This window comes from Hibiscus syriacus, unplaced genomic scaffold (genome assembly GCF_006381635.1).
Source record: "Hibiscus syriacus cultivar Baekdansim isolate YM2019G1 unplaced genomic scaffold, ASM638163v2 tig00116959_pilon, whole genome shotgun sequence".
NCBI lineage: Eukaryota > Viridiplantae > Streptophyta > Magnoliopsida > Malvales > Malvaceae > Hibiscus > Hibiscus syriacus.
Genome location: NW_024063485.1, coordinates 2,329,572 through 2,356,698, shown reverse-complemented (window position 1 = coordinate 2,356,698; position 27,127 = coordinate 2,329,572). Strand labels below are relative to the sequence as shown.

General features: G+C 32.0%; 1 protein-coding gene and 1 pseudogene across 1 annotated transcript; both read left to right on the top strand.

The window, feature by feature from the left end:
• Positions 1-1,802: 1,802 nt before the first annotated feature.
• Positions 1,803-2,846, top strand: LOC120189731 (keratin, type I cytoskeletal 9-like). The gene is made up of 2 exons (XM_039192936.1): positions 1,803-1,837; positions 2,239-2,846. The coding sequence occupies exons 1-2, from the start codon at positions 1,835-1,837 to the stop codon at positions 2,686-2,688; spliced, it is 453 nt and encodes a 150-aa protein (XP_039048867.1). The 5' UTR covers positions 1,803-1,834; the 3' UTR covers positions 2,689-2,846.
• A 19,354-nt stretch (positions 2,847-22,200) lies between these two features.
• Positions 22,201-23,855, top strand: LOC120189822 (annotated as a pseudogene).
• Positions 23,856-27,127: the final 3,272 nt, after the last annotated feature.

The following is a 27,127-nucleotide window of genomic DNA, read 5'->3' as shown; positions in this document are numbered from 1 at the left end:
ATTAATGGAATTTAATTTTACTCTTAGGTTCGATCTCATTTTCTTGAAAAAAATTGTGTAGCTTTCACTGCCACGTCGATTATAAGGCACCCTCCACTATTCTGAACCAATAGGGAATGACAGCGTGTGCTTAAGTATTTGCCAGTATGACTTGAGGAAAATGACATAAATATAAAATACATTGAACATATCATAAATGGTTGAATTCTATTTAAATAATTATTTTAATTATTAAAATTTTAAAAATTATTAAAATTATTATAAATAACATTATAATATTATTATAAATATATAAAATTTTATAATAAATATAACAATTAATAAATTTAATGATTATTTTAAGTAAATATAATTCAATAAGTTATAATATAACGTAGGCTTAATATAAAAATAAGTTATATTTTTATGTATTTATGTCGTAATGGTTGTTAAAAAAAATTATTAAGTGACATGTGTTGTATTTATATATATATATATATATATATTTTTTTTTAAAAAAAATAAATATATTTTTATTTAAAAACCTTAATTCTACAAAAATATCAAAAATTACCCTAAAATCCCAAACGAAATTCATCAATTCCGTCCACATCCACCACCCGAAAATAATGACTTTTTTATCGAAATATTACCTGTCAGACATCCTTTAGCCTTTCAATCATATCACTCAAAATAACTGATTACACACAGGTCTTGGAGGATAAAACCTAATTCTAATACTAAAAATATTGAAAATAAAACAATGAAAAAAATAAATATGACAGTAAGTATGAATGTAGAATGAATACTACACACTTTATTCAAAAGAAATATCCTTATTTATAAGCATACAAAGTACTACTTAAAAGAAAAAAATCTCAACTAAACAAATATATATCAAGGAGTAAAACAAGTCAACTACTGAATATGATCATATCAAAGTTGTTATGAATAAACAGAATTCAACATCCATTTCTATCCCGAACCATCATTTTCTTATGTTTTTCAGGAAAACTTCACACCAGCACTTTCTCTCAACAAAAGCGATTCCCAAGAAATGCTTCTTTCTGGAGTTTTAAATCACTTCCAGCTGAAAACTCAATGATACTACATCGGTCAATCATTTTCTAGATGATAACGAGGTGAAGTCCAAAATGTTTCCCAAGAAAATGTTTCGCCAGTGATGAACAATGGTTGCCAATTATTGGGTTTTTGATGTTGCTGTATTTTTTTTTTTTGCTCGATAAGATAAATTTATTAATCAAACCTATAAGTTAAGTGCCTCCTTAAATTTGATGGTGCTGCTGGTGATGAATCTACACCCTTATATAAATTAAGTTTTTGAATTTTAAACAAATAAAATTTTAAATCAACTATCAATTTTAATTAAAAAATCATGCTTTAATTATATTTTTTATTAGAACTAAGACCAAATTTTAATAAAAGATCAATAGTCCATTGGTCATTAGAATTTTTAATATTTATTTAATAAAAGCAATTTAATTAATAATTTTAGTTTTCGGCGTGCGATGTTTTGATTATAGAATTTTCCCTCAACAACTATGCAAACTGTCTACTCTCCAAAAGTAGGATTGATTTCTACAAAATCAAGTAAAAGAAAATGAGTGGCTTTTTCTAGTTCTTTTATTCTATTCCTCCACGTAACCTGGAAACAAACAAAATTAACCAACTTTAAAATAAGTTTAGATTCGTTGAGGCACGAAAACGCGTTTCCCGTATAGTGATTCTTTTCACGCGTAAAGACTGTTGAAAGTTTCTATAAGTTTAACCATTGAACGTACCAGGTAATTTGCAATTGCAAGTATCAATTCTCTCGACGTAACTTTTTTCTACTATGGTAACATTTTGCTTTATATTCCTAGATGCAGTATTTTTTTTTCCTTTTCATTTTTTTTATAACCGAAGTTAATGTATCTGAAAGTGGGGCTTGTTCTTCTTTTCGTTTGGTTGTGAACACTCTTCTTTTCCATTTAAGATTATAAAGGTTTTTAACCAGGCTCTCACTAATAAAATTATAGCTGAGCAAAGAAAATGTATCTGAAAGATTGTTATTTCCCCTGTTTGAACGCCATGAAACGTCCAGCTCTACCTTTTTGCTTGTTTTTATATCTTTATTTTGTGTAGTAAAATAAATGTTGTTCTTAGAAGTTTTGGTTCCAACAGATAAATATTATCCTATAATTATTTTGTAATAATAATAAAAAAATATTATACGTTTATTTTGCATGTTGGATACAGGGTTTACTTAAGACAATGAAAGCTGAATTGGAAATAATGCGACGTGAGAAGATATACATGGAAGCATTCCTGACAGCTGCGGAAAGTGCACTCGAAGAGAAAAGGAGACTTCTTACAATGTATAAAGCCATGGCAAAACTTGCTGATGATTTTCTGGACGTTTTAGTGGAAGCAGGATGTGTTGATAACGTTGATGAAAGTAACGACCAGGAGCTTGACGATGAAACCATGAAGGAATTGGTGGAGGAAGCTATAAGGGACTTTAATGAAGCGTTGAACGAAGCGCAATCTCGAAGGATCAACCCCAAGGGTGGCGGAAACGGTGGAGGGTATGACGGTGGCTCCGGTGATGATCACAACCTCGATGGAACCAATACTAATATAGGGAAAGAAGCTGGTGGAAGCGGCGGTGGCGATAAGGGTGGCGGCGGTGGTGGCCACGTAGTATAGGTCGAGTGCTCTCGGGTTTATAAGGTTTTACAAAAATGAATAAAAAGATCGGTTAGGAGTATCTTTTGTGAAGCACGAATTTTTCCTTTGGGTTAGAAGTCCTTTCCTTCTATTATCAAATTAATTACGATTAAAGAAAAACAGTTAATGGTCATGTGAGTGGTTAGTTATAAAAAAATTAATAAAAGTGCTAAAATAAATGTGTTAGATATTTTCTAGCATGTATTTCATATTTCATTAATTTATTTACTTAAATTGCAAATTTTAATATTTTATTATAACTTTATCGGTTATAAGTTATAATTAAAGTACGAACCAATTTACCTCAATGGTTAAAAGAATCGATTTTGTTCCTAAAGGTCATGGGTTTGAGTATCAACGGTTGTAGCAGGGTAATTCAATGTTCATTGTCAAATGATTGAGAATATTTAGAACCTATACTACTTTGAAATCACTTTAGTTTAATAAAAAAAGTTATAATTAAATATATGTGAATCACAATTAACTAATCATATATACATGTTATGTTATAAAATATATAAATTATTTTTTATTCAAATATAATTCATTAATTTTATTAAGAAATAGAAAATACCTAAAATTATAACAAAGGTTTACAATTATAAATTTAAACTAAACAAATAATTAGGATATTTTTTTATAATCATTGATATAAGAAATTAGCCACTAAAAATAATATATATTATTCGAGTTTTTCAAATGCTATTTTAACCATTTTATTGTACGATCCTTATATGATTGAGAGTTCTCTTTCTATATATAAAATTGTGATCACAAATATTGCGATGTTGAATTTATCATGTCTCGAGCATACAATAAGTGTACAATGGAAAGTCTAAACAAGTTATCAAATGACAACATGCACTAAGAATATGATTTAGTATTTATATTTTAGGAGGATAAAATTTTACTCGTAATGGATGAACACTAATTATTATGAAATCCACCTATATGTACATGAAACAATATGAGCGCGTGATCATAACCATGTTAAAAAAATAAATTCTCATTCTAATATTTTACGGTTATGAGTGTAATTTTTTTCGATATTGACTTTAAGAATGATGATTCAAACAATTAACCACCATTTACTTTGTTATACTTTGAAAATTTGAACTAAAAGAAGGTTCAATCTGCAAACACCCTCTTCTGTGCATAATCATTGTGTACTTATTTTATAGAACTAACAATATTGTCGGGGATTGTTAAAATTTATAGATTATAAAGTAGTTAATTGAACATTATTTAAGAGTGATAGTTTATCATCATCTAAGGGATATATCTCCTGACATCTATTATATGAAAGGTTGTGATCATTCAAAATGATGTTTATTACATGGAAGGTTGCGACTAGGGGTGTAAACGAGTCGATTCGAGCTCGAGTATTATTGAGTTCGACTCTAACTCGAAAATTATAAATCTAAGCACTCGACTCGAAAACTCAAGAGCCTAAAATTTTCAAGCTCGACTCGAACTCAAAAGATAATATTGAAACTCGACTCGAACTCGAAAAAGCTCAAACTCAAAAAAAATTCAAGAGCTCGACTGCTCGAAACTCGAACTCAATTGAAGCTCGATTTTGAGCTCGATTCTAAGCTCAACGGGTTTTATTTTCCTTTATTGAAACCCATCCACTTTTATACACTCACTTTACCCCTTATTTCCCAAGAACCAACGATGTGGGATATCAAACCAACTCAAGTTCAACGCTAAGTCTGACAATCTCAACAATTTGCCTTATCTGATCTAACATTGGTCTATAAAAACAGAAAAAGATCCTATTAGCTTCTGCAATAGCCTTCAATGGCTTCCATCATTATACCAATACTCATCTTCTTTTTCTTCTCTTCAACTTTCTCTCTCAACGTTTCTTCAAAAAATTCTCTGAACCCAAATCTCACTTCCATACGAAGCTTCTGCAAATCAACTCCATACCCAGGTTCTTGTTTCGATTCACTGAAGCTTTCCATTTCAGTAAACATCAGTTCCAACAACACTGCATTATCCGAGGCTGCGAAGCTAACAAGTTTATTCTCCAATGACGGAATTGGAAACGTGATCGTCGAGAAACAAAGAGGAGCATTGCAAGATTGCATGGAACTCCATGAATCAACACTATCTTTGTTGAAAAAAACAGTGTTGAGAATCGAAGATGAACACAAGCAAACCTAGTCTATGTTGCTCTAGTGTATGAAACATTTATTCGAGGATATGACCTCCAAATACATGGAACACCCAAGTAAAATATATACTCGTATTCAACATTTATACTCCAACCCAAGTAACGTAGACTACAGTAACAAAGGAACACAAGCAAGCCATTCAAGCCTCTAATAGTTTACATTCATCTTAGAAGATAAATATCAAACTGAGCAGTGTAAAAAATTACAACAGAAAGAAGTGAAACTAGAAAGGAAATGAACTCAACTTGCTTTTCGTTCCCTGCAGAAAGTCCATAATCAGCAAGCAGGTACAAGAGGAAAATTTTGTTCCAGACATCAAGTAAGCCAGGAAGACACCAATGGCTACAATCAGGTACCAACGGATTGTCACTCCACCCACCCATATGTGCATCTCTCCGGAAGGCTGACATTGACGTTACTTGCAGAATGGTTATGGGGATAGTCATATTCTTTACCACATCAAATACAGTCTCTGAGAAAATGCTTTGATCCCTCCCTTCGGTTTCTAACAATGGATTTTGGGTCACATTGCAAAACCTGCGGGATTTTTCACTGATGCAGAAACCAAAAAATAGTAATGATTTGTAAATTGACAAACATAGTTCATTTGGAAATTAACCAAATAAGCAAATATTGTAATAGATAATATGTAGTTAAATAGTGTTAGATTATTGACCGCGCAAGGAACCCATGAAATAGACCCAACTCCAAAGCCTTTTTATCAGAAGATTGAAGAATGAAAAAAATATTTGGGAAACTGTGAAGCAGATATCAAGTTGTGAAGCAGTTCAAATTGTACATAGAAATCAATTCAGGATTGTTTGTTGAAAAAGAGAAAAAATTGCAACATATGTGTGTGTATGCCACTGATTAACAGGATGGCAATCCAAAATAAGGACAAAAAACTTATTTAATTTAGCAACCATTGGATGTATTTTCTGAAAGAGCATTATGGTGCATCAGAGCATTCCTCTCAGTCATAGGTGCAAGTGTCATAGTATTATTGGTTACCTCTAGTGCGATGGCTCGAATGTTCGGAAGAAGACAAGTGTTCTGTTGGCGTCAATCGTGTTCTCAACCCATGATGCCCACGTACTTAATGTTGTTTTATAGGCAACAGGAATTGACATTCCAAGCTTTACTGAGTTCCCAACCTGGAAGTAGAAACCACTGCCAAAGAAGACATTTAGGAAATTTTCTTGCATGTGTATGTAAAAGCATCTGGGAAATGTTTTTTCAGCTAGTCATAGTAAGTTCAATGGATACTAAATGGTAAAAATAAATAACACATTTCAAGTATATTTTTTAAAATATCAATAATTTTGTAACAAAAGGAAATGTTGTTCTCCATAAAGGTTTTGGGTTTAAATAAATGTATATGTAGGATGTGTGAGAATTGTTAATTGATTAAGAAAATTGTAAACATATATTACTTTATAACTATCCCAAATTCTACTTCCATTCTAAAACACTTTAATTGTTTATAATTATATATATCATAATCTCATCATTTCTATTAAAAAAAATGGTGATTGTATGATATTGATGTTAACCTGTTGACTAGGGTATGATAAAATATGATCCCATCGTTTTAGTTGTATTTGTACATCAAATCTACATTTACATTATTGTTGAGTTAATTGATTGACGGAATCGGCCAAGAAGGGGGTGAATTGGCAATAAAAATTTTGGTGGAAGCTTTTGCAGAAAATTGAAAGAAATTGCCTTTCTCAACCAAAGTCTACGTCCACTACCTTAGCTATCCACACTAAGGATTTTCCATAAATTCACTAATTTGTCTTTCTTTTGAGGACAAAGAGTAACCTTACAAACCCTCAAGAATTATACCCCAAATTCTTGAGAACACTTTTTCCCAAAGAGAACAATACAAATTTGCAAACTTACAAGGAAATCCTCAAAAGGTAGATTGTTTGCACAATTCTAGAACAAAGAAAAGAACACTCAAAAATGAATACAATTGAGCACAATAAGTGTTCTTGAAAGCAAAATGAATATTGAATGAAAAAATAGGCTTGAAATGCTCAAACTTGAGGTTTGATGCTTTCTCTTTGATTCTCTCTTGATTCTAGTTGCTTGATGTTTCTTGTTTTTGATCAATGGCTTCTAAGCTTGCTTAAATACACCTTGAATCACTTCTGAACGTTGGAGATCATTAATGAAGATAATATAGCCGTTTTAGTGTAAAATCAATTAATAAAACAGTTTGGAGCGTGGGGGGAATCGGTACCCCTTGAGGGGAATCGGTTCCCTAAGTGTAAAATTCAAATATTTTGACCGTTGAATAGTGGGGGGAATCGGTACCCCTGGGGGGAATCGGTTCCCTCCGAGCATACTGGAATTCTTGGAGCCAAACCATTCAGGGGGGAATCGGTTCCCTCTGAGCAATCTGGAATTTTTGGCTTTGAAACGGTTCGAAATACTTTGTAAAATTATTTTGAAATGTTTTAAATTAATTAAAACTTAATTTTACACTTGAGTAAGAATTAAAAATGACTTTTGAAAGATTTAGAGTAATGTTTTGATATTCGAATAATTATATCGAATATATTAGAAAATCATTTTGGAAAATCTTAAAATTCATTTAACTTAATTTGTTATATCGAAATATCAAAATGTTTTCAACAATCTCCCCCTTTTTGATATAACAAAACATTTTAGTAATTTTAAGATTTTGAAATCAAGTTTTGAAATGATTTTGAAATCAAGTTTTGAAATGATTTTGAAATCAAGTTTTGAAATTACTCCCCCTTACTTTAACACTTCTTCCATTTAAAATATTTAACACTTCTCCCCCTTTTTGTTAAATCAAAAAGACAGTTTAAAAGAATTTAAATAAGGTTTTCAAATCATTTAGCCTATTTGAATATATATAGTTTAAGCTGCTAAGATCACAATTAAGAGAAATATTAGCCATTAGTTTCATAATCAATATTCATAATTAATGTGACATGGCAAAATTGGTCATATATCTAACATGATGTAAATGATGCAATAATTAATAAATTTAACCATACCAAATATATAAGTTCAAACATCCAAACAAATCCAAAGTCTAACAATCCACAAAATCAAACATTCCAAAATATTCAAAATGTTGAAACAATAATCTTTTAGTTCAAAGTTCTAAAGCTAAACATAGAATCAAACATCCAGATTGGGAAGAGGAAAACGAGCTCGCATAGCGACCATCTCATGTGAGAGTGTATCAATACGTTCATTCATCGAAGCGTTGTTTGTGCGCATTTCTCGGAGAATTTCTAATTATTGAGCTCCCATTGTGGATAAATGGGACTCTATAGAAGTAAAGCGCGAATCTATGGTAGCATATCGGAAATCGAATGTCTCCATAAAAGATTGAAAATATGGAGGCATTTGATGCTTTTGTTGTGCTTGCTCCTCGGGCTGTTAAGGCTCATCTTCGGCTTCATCGATGTCTCGCATTAATTGTTCAAGCTCGGGATTGTCGTCAGCTTCTGGTGGAGCTCGTGAAGAACTAGCTCCCGGAGTATTTTCAGAAGATCGAACTCATTCACCGGTTTCCTTATCCTTTATCCATCCCGCTTTCGTTAAGGAAAGAAGATTAATTTGTTTCTTTAGAGGAAAGGAGGCATCTAGACCAACTCTAAGCCCAGCTTTAGAAAATAGATTACTCAAAATGCAACTGTAAACTAGAGATGAACAAAGTTTCTTGTTAGGAACAAGATTTACAGTTTCAACAATTTCAGCAAAAATGATCTGAGGTAGGTTTATTTTAATACTGTTTTCGAAACAATGTAACCACCAAAGATCAATGGCTCTAAGAGTATAATAACGACCTCCGGATGGTCGAAACCACCAAGAAATCATTAGATGAAGAAAACGTTCATGAAGGTCTAAGACACTCGCACTATCCCTTCTTTTATAACGAGAACCTAAAATTTATTTTTCATTTGAAATACCATCATTATCTAATCCTAATGCCTTGGCTATGTAAGCTGAGTTAATATGTAAGAATTGTCCTAGGAGGTAGGAACGAACTTCTATGGTCTCAGTTTGAGCTCGGTTTTTGACACAAACGGCATTAGAATAAAAGATGCGAACAAGTTGATGGTAAACTATAGGTTCAAGGTCACAAAGTTTATCAAATTTCCACTCTTGTAAAAGAGGAAGATAGTTAAAATTAATATCTAACATAGCTTGACGAAAAGGGATACGTTCTTCTCTAATTTTGTAAGAATCGAAATATTGATAATACCAAAAACGATGATTTCTGGGACCAGGATAATTGAAGCATGAATTTTGAATAGTTAAATTGGGATCAACTGGATTAGGATTAGGAATTGGAATTTCAGGAATAGGAGGAGGATTTGGAGGTGGATTTGGTTGACGGTGTGAGCAACTAGATGATGACCTAGCACGTTTAGGATTGGACATGGTTTAGGAAATCGGAATAGAATGGATAACCTGCAATTTAGAAAACACATGTATGCAATTCAATCAATCCCAAAACTCAATTGAGTCCTCAATATTTCAAGGTTCTCTAAATCAATCCTAATGGGCAAAGTTTTTGAAAACTATTGAAAAAGATTTTGAAAAACAATATATGTATAGTTTTCATAACAACATAATTCAATTAAAACACAATAATTTGAAAAACATTTTTTTATTTCGAAAATTTCTAAATTTTTGGAAAATTCTTGTGTTTTTGATTAAATTAGTTGTAATATCTAGTTTCTAATCACTAAAAAATAATGCCCAATCACTATTTCTATCTAGAACTAATTAAAACTAGTTCTATGTTCAAAATCAATGAAATAGAGAGTTTTAAAAAAATTTACCTTGAAAGATGAGATTGAGTGGATTTTGATGTTGTTTGCACGATTTTAATGATGCTAGCATGTTTAAAAGATGATATTTGAAGTGAGTTTCGATTAAAAACATTGATTTGAGGCAAAATGGAGATTTGAGAGAGTAGAGGGGAAGAACGGCAGTAATGAGAGAAAGAAGAGGGTTTTAGGATTTTTGGGTGTTCTGCCCGTGTTAAATTCCAGAACACCAGGGGGTATCGATTCCCCTAGGGGGAATCAGTTCCCCTTCAAAGGGGGAATCAATTCCCTCATGAGGGTATCGATTCCCTTTGTACCAAAATGTTAAAATCCGATTTTAAACACACAAAATGCTAAATTAACTTTCTCTAGTGGTATTGGCAACTCATATATTGAGAATTAATCGGGCAATGAAAAATTAATCATGTTCATGTAATCAAACAATAAAACTAATATTTTTAAACTATATTTGAACATAAAGTTAATTTTCATCAAGAATCATAAACTCCCCCTAACTAATAGCAATGAATGCAATCAGAAAATTATTATTCTCAGCATTTTTCATTTAGTCTAAAAAAATGCTAAAATTATTTTAAACACTAAGTGAAGATAGGTTGGTCAAACCTAATTCTCTCCTAAGTGTCCAAAATTTTTCCTTGTCTAAAGGTTTTGTAAAGATATCCGCTAATTGGTGCAATGTATCAACAAATTCTGGAACTACATCTTCCTTAGTGACATGGTCTCTAATGAAGTGATGTCTTATTTCGATGTGCTTAGTTCTAGAGTGTTGGATGGGATTTTTAGTGAGACAAATAGAACTAGTATTTTCATACTTGATAGGAATGGTACCTACTTCAATTTCATAATCAAAAAGTTGTTGTTTCATCCATAAAACTTGTGCACAACAACTACCAGCTGAAATGTATTCGGCTTCAGTGGTAGATAATGCAACACAATTTTGTTTCTTTGAAAACCAAGAAATCAGCATATTTCCAAGGAATTGGCAAGTACCGGACGTGCTTTTCCTATCTAATTTGCATCCTCCATAATCCGAATCAGAAAAGGCATGCAAGTTAAAGCTAGAGTCTCTAGGATACCAAAGTCCTAAACTAGGAGTGTCCTTAAGGTATCTATAGATTATCTTAACAGCTAGTAAATGTGATTCCTTAGGACATGATTGAAATCTAGCACATAAGCAAACACTAAACATAATGTACGATCTACTTGCAGTTAGATAAAGAAAAGATCCAATCATTAACCTATATAATTTAACATCTACACATTTACCTCCTTCATCTAAGTCAAGCTTTGTTGAAGAGCTCATTGGAGTGTCGTGAGGTTTGCCATTTTCCAGTCCAAACTTTTTGAGCATATCTTTGACGTACTTAGCTTGATTGATGAAGATGTCATCTCTTCTTTGCTTGATTTGGAGTCCCAAGAAAAATGAGAGCTCCCCCATCATGCTCATCTCAAACTCACTTTGCATTAGCTTAGAAAATTCTTGGCAAAGAACATCATTAGTAGAACCAAATATTATATCATCAACATAAATTTGAACTAGTAATAAATCTTTACCTTTATGCTTTAAAAATAATGTAGTGTCAACCTTCCCTTTTGAAAAACCTTTTTGAATTAAAAAATTTGACAATCTTTCATACCAAGCTCTAGGAGCTTGGTTTAAACCATAAAGCGCTTTTGTCAATTTAAGAACATGATCTGGAAATTTTGAATCTTTAAAACCTGGAGGTTGTTCCACATACACTTCTTCCTTTATAAAACCATTTAAAAATGCACTTTTAACATCCATTTGATATAATTTAAATTCATGAAAACATGCAAATGCTAATAACATTCTAATTGCTTCCATCCTAGCTACGGGAGCTTATGTTTTATCATAGTCTATGCCCTCTTCTTGAGTATACCCTTGAGCAACAAGTCTAGCCTTGTTTCTCACTATATTACCACTCTCATCAAGCTTATTCCTAAACACCCATCTAGTACCTACAGTAGATTTATTACTAGGCCTTTCAACTAATGTCCATACTTTACTTCTCTCAAATTGATTTAATTCTTCTTGCATAGCCATAATCCAATGTTCATCATTTAATGCTTCTTTAATATTCTTAGGCTCTATGCATGAAATAAATGCAACATAATTACAAATATTTCTAAGAGAAGATCGAGTTGTTACCCCTTTGGATGGATCACATATAATCTCACCATCCTTGACATAGTTGTACTCTCTTGGATAAGATACTTCCCTTTCTTCAATGGTTGGATTCTCGAGGGGATCATGAGTTTCCTCATCTTTTGTTTCTTCCTTTGATGATGATTCTCCAACGTCATGTCTAACGTCATTTATATTTATAATCCCTACATCATCGTTAACACAAGAATCCTTCCTCGGAAGGGGATTATCATCGAAAACAACATGTATAGACTCTTCTTCAACTAAAGTTCTTTTATTAAATACTCGATAAGCTTTATAATTTAAGGAATAACCCAGAAAAATTCCTTCATCACTTTTAGCATCAAATTTGCCAAGGTTTTCTTTACCGTTGTTCAAAACAAAAAATTTACATCCAAAAGGATGAAAATAGCTAATGTTAGGCTTTTTATTTTTGAAAATTTCATATGGATTTTTCTTTAAAATTGTCCTAATCATTACTCGATTTACAATATAACAAGCGGTATTTGTGGCTTTCGCCCAAAAATATTTTGGCAAATTATTTTCACAAAGCATGGTTCTAGCCATTTCTTCTAAAGTTCAATTTTTCCTCTCAACAACTCCATTTTGTTGAGGGGTTCTAGGTGCTGAAAAATTGTGACTAATACCATTAGAATTACAAAACTCAGTAAATCCAAGATTTTCAAATTCAGTGCCATGATCACTCCTAACACTAGTTATATAATAACCTTTATCATTTTGGATTACTTTTGAAAATGTGATGAATTTTTCTAATGCTTCATATTTAGTACTTAAGAATAGAACCCAAGTATATCTAGAATAGTCATCTACCAAGACAAATGCATATTGTTTTCCACCCAAGCTAGTAGTCCTAGTTGGCCCAAAAAGATCTATATGGATCAATAGTAATACTCTACTAGTTGATACGTCATTAATGGATTTAAAATAAACTCACTTTTGTTTTCCTTTAGCACAAGCATCACATATTTTATCATTATCAAATTTAAGCTTAGGCAACCCTCGAACTAAATCACCTTGAATTAGCCGTTGCAAAACACTCATACTAGCATGTCCTAGTCTCCTATGCCATAACCAACTATCATGTTCATCCTTAGCAACTAGGCACAAATTAGTCATATCAATAGAATCTAAATGCACCATGTATATGTTTCCTATTCTATGACCAACAAGCATAATCCGATTAGATGCAATGTCAATGACTTTACAACCATTAATATCAAACATGACATTTAATCCCTTATCACAAAATTGACTAATACTCAATAGATTATGCTTTAATCCATTCACATATAAAACATTCTTAATTTGTATGGAAGAGGTATTACCAATAGTACCAATACCTTCAATGTGACCTTTTGAATCATCACCAAAAGTCACTTCTCCTCCATTTTTGGCGTTAAGCTCAATGAACCGATTTTTGTCTCCGGTCATGTGTCTTGAGCATCCATTATCAAGGTACCATGAATTTGGATTTGTTTCTCGTGCCTTGTAGCAATGCTCCTTTTCCTACAAACATAGATTAATTTCTAATTTTTGGTACCCAAATTCTTTTGGGTCCATATTCATTAGTTTCCAAAATCCTAGTCCCCTTAGGTATCCATTTGTGTAGGATATCCTTATCTTTAGTAGTAATGAGCTCTTTAGGAACCCATATACTTCTAACAATTTTTCCATTAGAGGTTCTTTGGGGACCTCTATGATTGTGGTTTTTAAAACTTTTTCTAACAAAGTTGGATATTGAATTTTCTCCATTTTCAAAATGTTTTGTTCCAACTTTATCAAAAGAAGTTTTAAGATCATCAATTTTCTTTTGATGATCATCATTGACCTTTGAAAGTAAATTTTGCAAATCCAAATTTTTCTTTTCAAACTCTTCTAGTTTGATTTGCAAATCTTTGATTTTACTTTCAAGATCGTTGTTGGTTTTGGATATGAGTTTATTTTCATTTTTTAATTTTGAAACATCATTTTTATATTTTAAAAATAATTTCTCATAATCCGAAGCCAACCCATTATATTCCTCTAATAATTCATCATAGGATAAATCATCAAAATCAGATGAGTTAGAGGTTACCTTAGAATCTTCCCCGAATGCCATCAAGCACAAGTTTGCTACTTCTTGTTCCTCTTCATCGGAACCTTCTTCATCGCTCCATGTAGCCACATGAGCCTTGTGCTTATTCTTTGATTGACCCTTTCTCTTCAGTTGTGGGCAATCATATTTGACATGCCCCGGCTTTTTGCATTCATAGCAAATGATCGAGTCATTCTCTTTTGATTCATTTTTAAGGCCTTCATTTCGTTTGAATTTTCTTCATCGGTAAGGTCTCATCATTTTTCTGAACCGTTTGGCAAACAAGGCCATTTCCTCGTCATCGTCATCTTCATTCGAATCACTCTCATCTTTTGTGGATTTGAGAGTAACTCCAATGTTTTTCTTCTTCTCCTTCTCCTTTGGTGTCTCTTCAATCTTATCAAGGTCCACCTCATCTTCAAGCATCATTTCATGAGTGAGGAGTGAACCGATTAGCTCTTCAAGAGTTAAGGACGTTAGGTCTTTAGACTCGATGATTTCTGTCTTCTTTGATTGCCACGATTTTGGGAGGGAGTGGACTAACTTCCTCACAAGCTTTTCATTTGAAATGATCTCTCTATATGATTTGAGACCTTTGACAATCGTTGAGAATCTATCTGTCATAGCTTTGATATCTTCATTTGGTTTCATCCTAAAATTTTCATAGTTATGCGTTAGAATACTAATTTTAGATTTCTTTAGCTCATCGGTACCTTCATGAGTGACTTGAAGTTTGTCCCATATTTCTTTGGCGGTTGTACAAGATGAAACTCTTCCATATTCATCTAGTCCAAGAGCACAAAATATGATATAGATGGCTTTGGAGTTGAGTTGGAACATTTTTGTCTCTCCTTCACTCAATAATCTTGGATGAGTGAGAGGCTTGAAGTATCCTTCTTCTACGACATTCCATGCTCCCATGTCACTTGCTTGAATGAAGTACATCATCCTATTTTTCAAATAGGCATAATTAGCCCCATTAAAGAAAAGAGGCTTGTTAACGGGCATCGAATCGAGACTGGAGTCAAAGTTTGAAGTAGAGGCCATTGATGACTTTGATTATCGATGTAACTCTTCCCGAATCGACTCAAGAGGCGATTAAACCTTCAAATGAGTTAGGCTCTGATGCCAATTGTTGAGTTAATCGATTGACGGAATCGGCCAAGAGGGGGTGAATTGGTAATAAAAATTTTGGTGGAAGCTTTTGCAGAAAATTGAAAGAAATTGCACAGCGATTTAGAGTGGTTCGACTTTCTCAACCAAAGTCTACGTCCACTACCTTAGCTATCCACACTAAGGATTTTTCACAAATTCACTAATTTGTCTTTCTTTTGAGGACAAAGAGTAACCTTACAAACCCTCAAGAATTATACCCCAAATTCTTGAGAACACTCTTTCCTAAAGAGAACAATACAAATTTGCAAACTTACAAGGAAATTCTCACAAGGTAGATTGTTTGCACAATTCTAGAACAAAGAAAAGAACGCTAAAAAATAAATACAATTGAGCACAATAAGTGTTCTTGAAAGCAAAATGAATATTGAATGAAAAAATAGGCTTGAAATGCTCAAACTTGAGGTTTGATGCTTTCTCTTTGATTCTCTCTTGATTCTAGTTGCTTGATGTTTCTTGTTTTTGATCAATGGCTTCTAAGCTTGCTTTAATACACCTTGAATCACTTCTGAACGTTGGGGATCATTAATGAAGATAATATAGCCGTTTTAGTGTGAAATCAATTAATAAAACAGTTTGGAGCATGGGGGGAATCGGTACCCCTTGAGGGGAATCGGTTCCCTAATTGTAAACTTCAAATATTTCGACCGTTGAATAGTGGGGGGAATCGGTTCCCTATGAGCATACTGGAATTCTCTGAGCAAAACCATTCAGGGGGGAATCGGTACCCCATTGGGGGAGAATCGGTTCCCTCTGAGCAATCTGGAATTTTTGGCTTTGAAACGGTTCGAAATACTTTGTAAAATTATTTTAAAATTGTTTTAAGATTAAAACTTAATTTTACACTTGAGTAAGGATTAAAAATGACTTTTGAAAGATTTAGAGTAATGTTTTGATTTTCGAATAATTATATCGAATATACTTAGAAAATCATTTTGGAAAATCTTAAAATTTATTTAACTTAATTTGTTATATCGAAATATCAAAATGTTTTCAACAATTATGTCGTCGAGTCAGTTCTTGAAATATTATGTTGGTGAGTCAGTGCTTGAAAGCAATGACGGTGTCGATAGTAATCATTAAGATATGATAAAATCATGTCTCAATCACCAAGTTGTGTATATTTATTTTGCATGTTGATATGTTTATGTATAAGTATGCGAATGATTTATTTAGGAGTCATATAACATCATTTTGCATAATTTATATGTTACCTTCATGTATAACTTAACCCCTATCACATAATCGGATTTAGGGTTTATGGTTTAGGGTTTAAGGTTTAGGGTTTAGGGTTTAGGGTTTATGGTTTAGGTTTTAGGGCTTAGTGTTAATTACAAATATATTAATTAATCGACTTGGCACCGATTTATGAGGTAAGTACAATATATTATATTGATATTAAATGCATTACAATATGCTTTAGTTGTATTATAGAGTTTTTAATATATTTTTAAAATTTTATAATTATCAATAATGTATTTTTAATATATTTTTAATAATGTAATTTTAAAAAATCTAAAATTATAATATAACATTTTTTCGAGCTGCTCACGAGCTTTTCGAGTCGAATATCGAGTAGCTCGTTTCGGCTCGTTAAGAACTCGAGTAGAGTCCATTCGATCCGAGTATTTATCGAGCCTTGATCGAGTCGATCTCGAGTAGCTCGCGATCCGTCTAGTCTCATTTACAGCCCTAGTTGCGACCATTCAAATTGGCGTTTATGTATATAAATATATACTTCATGGTCAGAGTTGTCTCGAACATTTTTTGGACCTTGAGCAGTACTAAATGATAGACTCTTATAGAACGAAAATATATTCTATTACTTTGAAACAATTAATTTAATACTACAATAATAAATATTAGAAAAAAGATTAAATTAGGGGTGAATTATAGATGTAAAAAATTAGATTGAAAAATTATCAGCCTCAATTATAAAAGTAAAAAAGTGAAATTATAAAAATTAGGGGCTTTAGTTATAAAGATAGAAACTATGATAAAATAATTTATATAAAGCATAATCAATACTAAATCGATATAAAACTAAATCACAATTACATCATAACTTAAAACTTTTCCAAAACATCTATTTGATTCCATAAATATTCATTTCCATTATCAATCCTTCAACTTTCACAAAATTTTCACTTAAATCCCAATTTATGATTTCTCTTTAGAATTCACATCAACCTTTTCATTTGATTCAAAAGAGCCCTTCATCATTTGATCTTATTACAAACCAAACATTAAAAATTCCAACATATAACTAATATGCTCAATCCAATACTTTAACATTTAAAAACTTGCAATTTCCTCCTTAATTTTATCTTGCCTTTTCGAATTCAACCACTAATATTACCAACTTGCAATTTGATCCCAAATATAAACATAAACTTAAAAATCAGCGTTCAAATAAAAATTTCCAGCATTGTAATTCAATACTCAACTAGTGCATTCACATTTGCAAACTTACATTTAAGTCCTTAAATCTCAATATCTTTCGAAATCCACTACCAAACTTGTTAAATTTACACTTTGATCCTCAAATCAACATTCTAAATTAAAATTCAGCATTCCATAATTAAATTTCAGCATTGAATTCTCCAAATTACACATTTATTCATAAATGCCTCCAAATTCTCAAAACTTGTAAAATGGTTCTTTTACTATCTCAAGGTTCCATATTGATCCAAATCAACTTCTAAAACTTGTAGAATCGTTCTAGTATCAAATATAGATCATAGGAAATTTTTGAATATTTTCCCTATTTTTCTCCCACTGGACGAATGTAATTAGTATACTATGATTTTATTTTCATTTAATTTCAAGCATGAATTCAACCTTATATGATCAAATTCTTGTAATTTCAATCATCATAACATCAAATTCAATCCAAATTCAACCAATTTCCATAAACCCTAACATGACCAAATTGATTAGAATCATTTCTACTTGATTTTAATCATCATGCATACTTGAAAATTAATATACAACACTAAAAATAATCTTTTAATTCTTCAAAATTCAACATGTTCTTCATGAACCCTAATCATTAATATCATCATCCAAGCATGATTCCATAAACTATTTATACCAAATGATCGAAAGAATTTTAAGTAGATTAATTTTTTATCTAATAGCTTAATCCAAAAATCAATCGAATAAGCTTAAAAGTGAATTTGGAAATTCTTACCTTGATAGGTATGGTGGTCAACGTTTTGGGGCTGGAAGAATCTGAAAATTCTTGACTTTTCTTCGATTAAAACATAATACAGTTGGCTTAATCTAATATAAATGAATTTAAAATTCAATTAATGTGAAATTATCATTTTACCCTTAATGAAACATGATAATTTCAACTTGCCATTGGAATATTTTTCATTTTAATACTCCAAAGTAAAAAATGAACAAATAAAAATCCACTTTCCACCTTTTCCATTGCAATTTTCAAAAATTGCAATTTAGTCTCTAAAATTCATAATTTTGGTTTAACATTGAAAATCAACATTAATTCCACTTATCCATGTTAAATTTCATCATTCTAAATTATGGAAATAATATTTATAAAATTTGTCCATAATCCTTCAAATTTTCATGAAATTTCGGTTCGAATTGATTATCCAATTTCTTGTATCAAAATTATGATTCTTATGAAAACGTTAATTTAGGGACAAAATATTTATTTACGGTCCAAAATATATTAATTTTGGTTTTTGGGATTTATAGGTGTTGACCTGCGTTGATTTTTTAGGATCACCTACTCAGATTTTTTACGACGTCCTAAGTCTGTTTTTGGGATCCGTTTCGTCAAATTTAAACTTGCTAAGTTATTTTTTGGCATTTTATTTTTTGATTCGATGTGATTTTCTTGTTTAAGTTCCAATTCTGATGTAATTCTTTTTGCCACGTATTTAAGATATTATGACACGTTAAAATCAAGTTTAAAAGTGACCGAGTGGTGTTAAATGACCAACCGATGTAGCACAGAAACCAAGGTAGCCCCTATGAATGCTTTATGGTATATATTGGTAATTGGTTAGTGCATGAATAAATATGAGCTAGATATGTGTTATGCTTGAAGATTCTAAATAATCTTGTTTCGGTATAATGTTAATAAATTGATTAAGACTCGAATGACTCCTATAAGGAACTAGAAGACTAGTATGAATTTTTAAGTTGAATAATGTCAACCTCTGAACCAAAAATTCTGATTTTTCCTGTTAAGAGTTTTTATATCGAAAATATTTGGATGATAAATGAAAAAAATACCCTTAAGTTTTAAAAAGGACACGAATTGCCTCTAATAGTGGAATTAACCCAAGAATTATGATTTAATTCGATATGACTATCGATTTAGCTGTTAAATTCCTAACATGTTTGGAAAATTTCTAACAATCAGTTCTAATCTTTGAGGAGGCACATGATCCAAAATTTCTGATTTTTGAACATCACCTTAAGCCTATTATATTGAAAATACTCTATACAACTGAATTGATTAAAATGATCGAAATATCTCTGAGCTTTAAAATGATTAAAACACCCTCGAGTTCTGGAATGACCAAAATACTCTCATGACTTGGATTAAGTGAATGTCTTTGGATAAGTTCTGAAAATATTGGTAAAGCTTTAAATGTTATAACGACCATAAGGATTATGGAGTACAACCTGAGTATATCAACCTTTCCTAATACACTTACAATAGGACAATAAGGATAAATATTACATGAATATATTTGCATATCCTTCAGATTCATTTAGGAAAGATTTGTGAAGGTGAATTGTTCAATTTCATAACGCAGTCGATATTAAGGAATCGACATCCATGAAGTGTTCCTATCATAGTTCTTGGTAAGTAACACATTGATGGGATTTCTACTTAGTTTGATTAGACTTGGGAGCCAAATAAGTCGTTAGAAGTTTTGGATACTACAAATCATTGTTGATCCTTATTAAGTCATCTTAACAAAGTTCCTTCGAAAATCAAAGTGACCAAAATGCCCTACTAACCTAAATACTGGAATCTAGAATAACTCTGGGGTCTTAATTCTTATGTACCCTTATGATATATCTGAATTCTAAATGATCCTAATGTATCTAATCCCAAATTTTTAATCTGATCTGTTAGCTATCGAACCCCTTTTTAATATGGACACCATTTATGAAATCAGTTTGAAATCTATTTGAAGTTCTGCCTCCCTTTTCTCATAATTGTCAAATACTTCTAAGAAGTAAATTGGGCCCTCTAGTGTATTCCATGCACATTTGATTATTTTTTATGATTTAAAAACGAGTATGTTTTATCTGACTTTAAATGTATGACTTCATTATCTAATATAAAACACAACCTCTGATTTCTATTTTCTGATACAAAATATATATGGATCATGATTTTATGATATTATTGCTTTATTGTTCTGGGGGTTGTTGTTGTTGTTGGAGGAAGTATTTCAAACACAGACTATGACTTGTAAGACCTTATCGTAGGCTCATTTGCCTGATGCAGAGGGTAAGTCCTTACCATAGGCTCCTTTGCCTTAAGCAGGAGGTCCTTTCCCCAGGTCCTTATCCTATAAGTACAAAGTCCTTATCGGGAAACCTACAAATTCTGATGTTTGGATGAAGGACAGTTAGATGATTTTAAAAGTAAAATTTATAGTCTCTTTAAAAGTTAGTTTTATTGAAATAAGTTATTACAATTTAGAATTATATGTACATTTTTCTCTGCACTGATGGAACACACAAAACTCTTTAACTTATACTTTGGGATCTATCTTTGTATGACTCTTCTGATATAGATACTTCCTGACTATTACTCTGAGGACCAATTAATAAAATTTCAACACTTCTCTGGAGCCTGTATATACTTGCATCACTAATGAAATTTTTACGTATTACAATCTATCTACTGGACCTTTAGCATCATTTGATAGTTCTGTATTACTGATCTTTCCCAAAGCTCACTTTGTCAATTATAATTTCATGTTAAAGGAAATGATTATGTGTTTTTATCGTGACACGTGTAATTAGGAGACATGTAGATTACAATTTGCTTTTATATTAAAGTTTGAAACTTGTTTTTTTATTGTGTATTATCGAATTATGTTTTAATGTCCGAATTTATTTATATGTTGAAATTGATTTACGATTTTAAAATTTTATTGGTTAAAATTTTGTTTTCATGAATTTTTATAGTAGATCCCTCTGATGGCCCTAATGTGACACCTTAAATCGGATTGGGGCACCAGTATTAGTTTGAAACATGTATTAGTTTGAAGGTGTTACACTTTACGTTACTTATGTTAGGAAAAAAATAAGTATATCTTCTTCGCATTACAACTTTTTTACTTAAGTATTTAAAATAGTTTTTATTACAAATTGTTTAAATAAAAAATAAAAATATTTATTCTGATTAAAAATATTTTAAATATTTTTCAACTATAATAACAATTTTAAATACTTTAAAAAATATTTTAAATACTAAAATAATAAAGCAGATGTAGTTAGGTGATATAAGCAATATAAATAATATGAATTCAATAGCATCGGTAGATTTAGAAATTAGAGATTGAGAGTAAAATTTTAATATTCTATTCAGAAAAAAATGAGGTATGCAATTTTTTTTTATTTTTTTTATTTTCATTAACAAATTAAATTAAATTTAATATTTTTTCATTAATGAATGTGCAATGGTTCCTTAGGCTCTCTACGGAGCCACGTACATTAGCCTCTGTTCAATGGTTGTATGTGGATAATATTATTAAGATTTTGATCCATCAAGTGATCTCGAATTCTCTGTGATCAAAGGTAATATTCTTCACCAAAAGTTTTGGATTAAAATTTGTTGTTCGAATCACACTTATAATAACTCTTAAACTATAAAATAAAATGTTGTTAGGGTCAAGCTTGTTAGATTCTGCATTTTTAGGCCATATGTATGTGTCTTTAAGATATTGATTTCATTAGACAAACAAAGCGAAGAAAATTTCTGCAAATTCAAAGATAAATTGATTGAAAGCGATGATCTAAATTGGCAATGTCAGATATGTGAAGGCTAGCCAAAGATGTCTTTCTTTGCTAGAGCAGTGCCGTACAATGTCTCAAATCAAGCAGCTGCCATCTCATCTCGTCGTCTTCGCCGCGCTATCGGACCCTTTCTCCGCCGGTAAATTCATTTCATTCTTTGCCATCTCTTCGAATGCCAACGCCAATCATGCTTACAAACTCTACCTTTATCTTCAACAGCGAACCACCTTTTTTTGGAACACCATCATTAGAGTTTTCGTGGAGAGAAACGTACATGCCACCACCCTTTCTCTCTACAAAAACATGCTTCAATCTGGGTTCTTGCCCAACAATTATACTTTCTCTTTCATTTTTCGAGCATGTACCGAGAATTCAACTCTGGGTTTAGCTTCTCATGCTCAAGCGATTAAGTTGGGCTGGGAATCTTATGGTTCCGTGCTAAACGGATTGATTCATATCTATGCTAATTGGAGCTCAATGTTTGCAGCTCGTTAACTGTTTGATGTAAGTACTGACAGAGATGTCATTACATGGACTGCGTTGATTGATGGGCATGTAAAATCTGGCCACGCTGAGTTTGCAAGGGAACTGTTTGATCAAATGCCCAAAAGAAATGTGGTTTTGTAGAGTGCAATGTTTACTAGGTATGTTCATACGGGGATGTTTAGTCAAGCTTTGGAACTCTTTAACTGTATGCAGTTTTCTTGTCTACGTCCGAATCATGCCGGGATTCTGGGAGCCCTCACTGCTTGTGCATCTCTTCGATCTTTGGATCATGGAAGGTGGATACATGCATATGTTGATAGAAATGGAATGGAGTTAGATAGGGTTCTTGGCACTGCCCTTGTTTACATGTATGCCAAGTGCGGCTGCATCAAAATAGCATGGTTGGTATTCGAATCGATGCCTGATAAGGATGTTTTTGCATTTACATCTTTGATTTCAGGCCTGGCTAACCATGGCCGAAGTGCTTATGCGATTCGGTTGTTTGCGAGGATGCGGAGCGAAAAGATTTTCCAAACGAAGTTACTTTTATAAGCGTCTTAAACGCTTGTAGTCGAATGGGACTGGTGGATGAAGGGTTAAGAATCTTCAATTGCATGAGTGTAGTTTATGGTAATGAGCCAGGCGTCCAGCATTATGGTTGCTTGGTAGATCTTTTAGGGCGAGCTGGACTGCTTGAAGAGGCAAAGAGATTGGTGAGAGAGAAGCCTATGGAACCCGACTCCTATGTGTTGGGTGTATTACTCAATTCTTGTAGAGTGCATGGTGATGTTGAGTTTGGAAAGGAGATAGTCGAGAGCTTGGCTGCGCGAGATCTCGACCATGGTGGGATTCATGTCCTGCTGTCAAACATGTACGCGTCTTCTAACAGATGGGATCGAGTCGTAAAGGTGAGGGAGGAGATGGGAGCAAAGAAGGTCAGAAAGGAACCAGGTGTAGTTTGATCGAAATCGGTGGCAGGATGTCAGAATTCGTTGCGGGAGACGTCTTATTTGCTTGTGGAGGATGTAATGCTGGTTTTGTTAGGGATCGATATTCACTGGAAATTCCTTTTGCTTGTTGATGCCAATACTAATTCCAATATTTTTTGACATTACAATGTATGGTTAGACCAATTAATTTATCACAAACTAAATGCTTTTACGTTGAAGTGATATTGTTATGTCTCATTTTCCTTTTGAAGTAGAAAGAACCTATTTGACGGATCAGTAGTAGGGAAGAATATGAAAATCTTTTCATGAGATTTTGATACTAGAAGTGTAACACCTCAAACCTCGGGTTAGTAGTTCGAGTTGACCCGAAACCTTTAATTAGAACCCAAAAGACCCATTAGATTAATTGAATAAAACTAAGAGTTGGGATTGGTTTGGCCCAAGTGTTGGACTTTTGGGATAAGTTTTATAAGAAGTAAAAAGGAAGAAGACTTAAAGTGTGATATCCCCTTTTTCAAATCGAGTTAAACCCATCTTAACTCACCAGTCACTCTTTCTCATCCCTCCCATTTCTCTCTTCATTTTCCTTTCCTCAAAGTGAAGATTTAAGGAAATCAAATCCTAGTTGAGTTTACCTCAGTGAAAGAAGTTGGAGAAGGGACCAAAGAAAGAGGGAAAGGAAAAGTTGTCACTTTGGTGATTTTGGGGAGTTTCCATCAGCTAAATCACCAAGGTAACACCTTTCTAACCATCTTAAACCATTTGTAAGCCTTACCATGCATTTATATAGCTTGCATTAGCTTTTGAAGGATTAAGAGTACGTTCATGGTAAATTTCATATTTATATGATTTTATGTTATATGATGACTCTCTATGACCCTAAAATGTTCAAATAAGACTCTAATAAAGTTTTAAGATGCCCAAACAGGGCATTTTCAGGTGTCAGTATTGATATTGTTCTGGCAAAAATTACAAGTTTTTAGGTGGAAGTATTGATACTCATGTAAGGAGTATCAATACTTATGTAAGGAGTATCGATACTCTAGGTTCAGTCTCGATATCTAGAGGAGGCGTTTTGATACTGATTTTCCATTATGCAATTTTGGTACCGAGACTTATTGGAGTATATACCAAGGGTCGAGTATCGATACTCTCTATAGGGGTATCAATATACCCTCTTTTTCTCAAGGTTGTTTTAAACTGTTGGTATCGATACTTTAATGGAGGTATCGATAATCCTGAGTCAGTATAGATAATGATAAGTCAATATCAATATTACTTCAGTTCCAAGAATAAGAAAATTTAGGGAATTTTAGAAATATTATTGAGGGACCCAAATGTAACACACCCAACCCGTACCCGACTCGGATACGAATCTGATGTGTCCCATTGTCTTTTCAAAACATTTACTTTTCCAAAGAATTAAATTTCCATTTTGTATTAAAAATAAAACTGAATAATTTACATTAATTACAATAATCTGGTTTTACAAAATCGATCAGAGCAAATTTTTATTCACATGCCAACTACTTAATTATAACAAAATACATACAATTCAATATTCTTTTCTGATATGATCTTCGTAAAGGAGAAGCTGGCCTGTCTCAACCCTCTTTGCTCCTTAACCTTCTTGGAACCTACGTGTGAAACATTCACACGCTAAGTCGATGACTTAGTGAGGCATGTGACATATAATGCTAACTCTAAATACTTAACCATGCATGAATACTTTATACTATGATATCACTTAAAACCATGAAATATTCATATCATCCTATCATATAAAATCATGTTCTATTTCATGTACCAAATACATATATACACATATCCCATCAATATAATCATAATCATTCACTTCTTATAATCATCAATATTATTATCCTTAATCCATCTTATTATCAAATTTTGTAATTAACATTGATACACATCATATCCTACATTTCACACAGCAAAACACATAACATCACGCAATACTTCTTATGTTATATCTTTTATTTGCCCATGGTACACTTGTGAGAACTAAAGATATGTGAGTACATTGAGGTTGTGTACATATGCTGTCACCATAGCTCGTATAATTCCCACTAGGGGCACATAGGATTTGTCCCGAAGAACCATATATTTGTCTCAAAGGACCACATATAACCCTCGACTCTTGGCATGCCAACTATACCCCTAGCTCTCATATTACATAACATGGACATTATCATTTATTCTTATCACATATTCACATCATTACACAAATCATCACATAACGTATAACATTTCACATGTAGTCACATGGGTCGTATCTCATATCATATATCACATGGTTCATGTATCATTTTCATGTGATCACTTAAATCATTGTCTTATAACACATATCACATAACTTCACATCTCATATCATATAATGCTACCAAGGTATATTAATACACACATATAATCACATACCTTATATCATATAATTTATTCTTTATTATCTTATGATCACCTTTCAACTCATATAATTTAAGCAGATACTCTTATATATATTTTAATATAACTCTTATATTAATACAATATATATATCATACCGATTTTCGTAATCATCTATAGCATATAAAGTTTATACTAGTTCCATATATTTACTTAATTCAGCTTCACATATTTTATTACCTAAACATGTATTCACATATGATTTCCTATATAATTATTATACAACTAATATTAAATGTTAGTATAATAACTTATGCCAGTATTTCCTAGTTTACATCTGATTCTCATTTTATTATCATATATATACCAATACTACTCAACTTATCTCAATCTTCATTTAATCACATAAGTCCATCATATTAGTTCACATAGATATAACTTATATAACTTATATTTGGTTATTATATTTCACCTAAATCATTATCATACAATATACTATATGCCATATAGTTCCCTTTAACTTAGAACATTCCCTAGGGTTCACGTGCACTTATTACATATTCACATAAGTACTTAAATTGATAACACATAAATACGTAAATTCTTATTCCATAGTTTACCTATTGTTCTCATCTCTTCTCCTAGTCATATAGACACATAAATCCTTATTACCTAGCCTATATTACATGTCCATATAATTATTGGTATTTAAACCATAAAGCTTATATCACTTCCTCTGGTTATTACTTAAGTCTTTGTTATCTACATAGTTCATGATCATGTAACTTATATCATATTCTTAAATAATCATATGAATTATTTATATCTATTCACATGATTTATTACACTAACATGTATTCATACATATCATGTAACACATACCATAACATATAACACATGTACTCTCATGGAGTCAAAATTAAAGTCATTGGCCAAATGAGAGTATATACCGGTTAGAATCGAGCCTAAAAGTTTCTAAAAATAGGATTTTTGAATAACGACAAAATATGATGGACAAAAAAAAGAGTAATTATCCCATTTATGAAAATGAGTTAATTCCTTGGGATTTTGTCACATGCTTGGGAATGGGTTTTGGG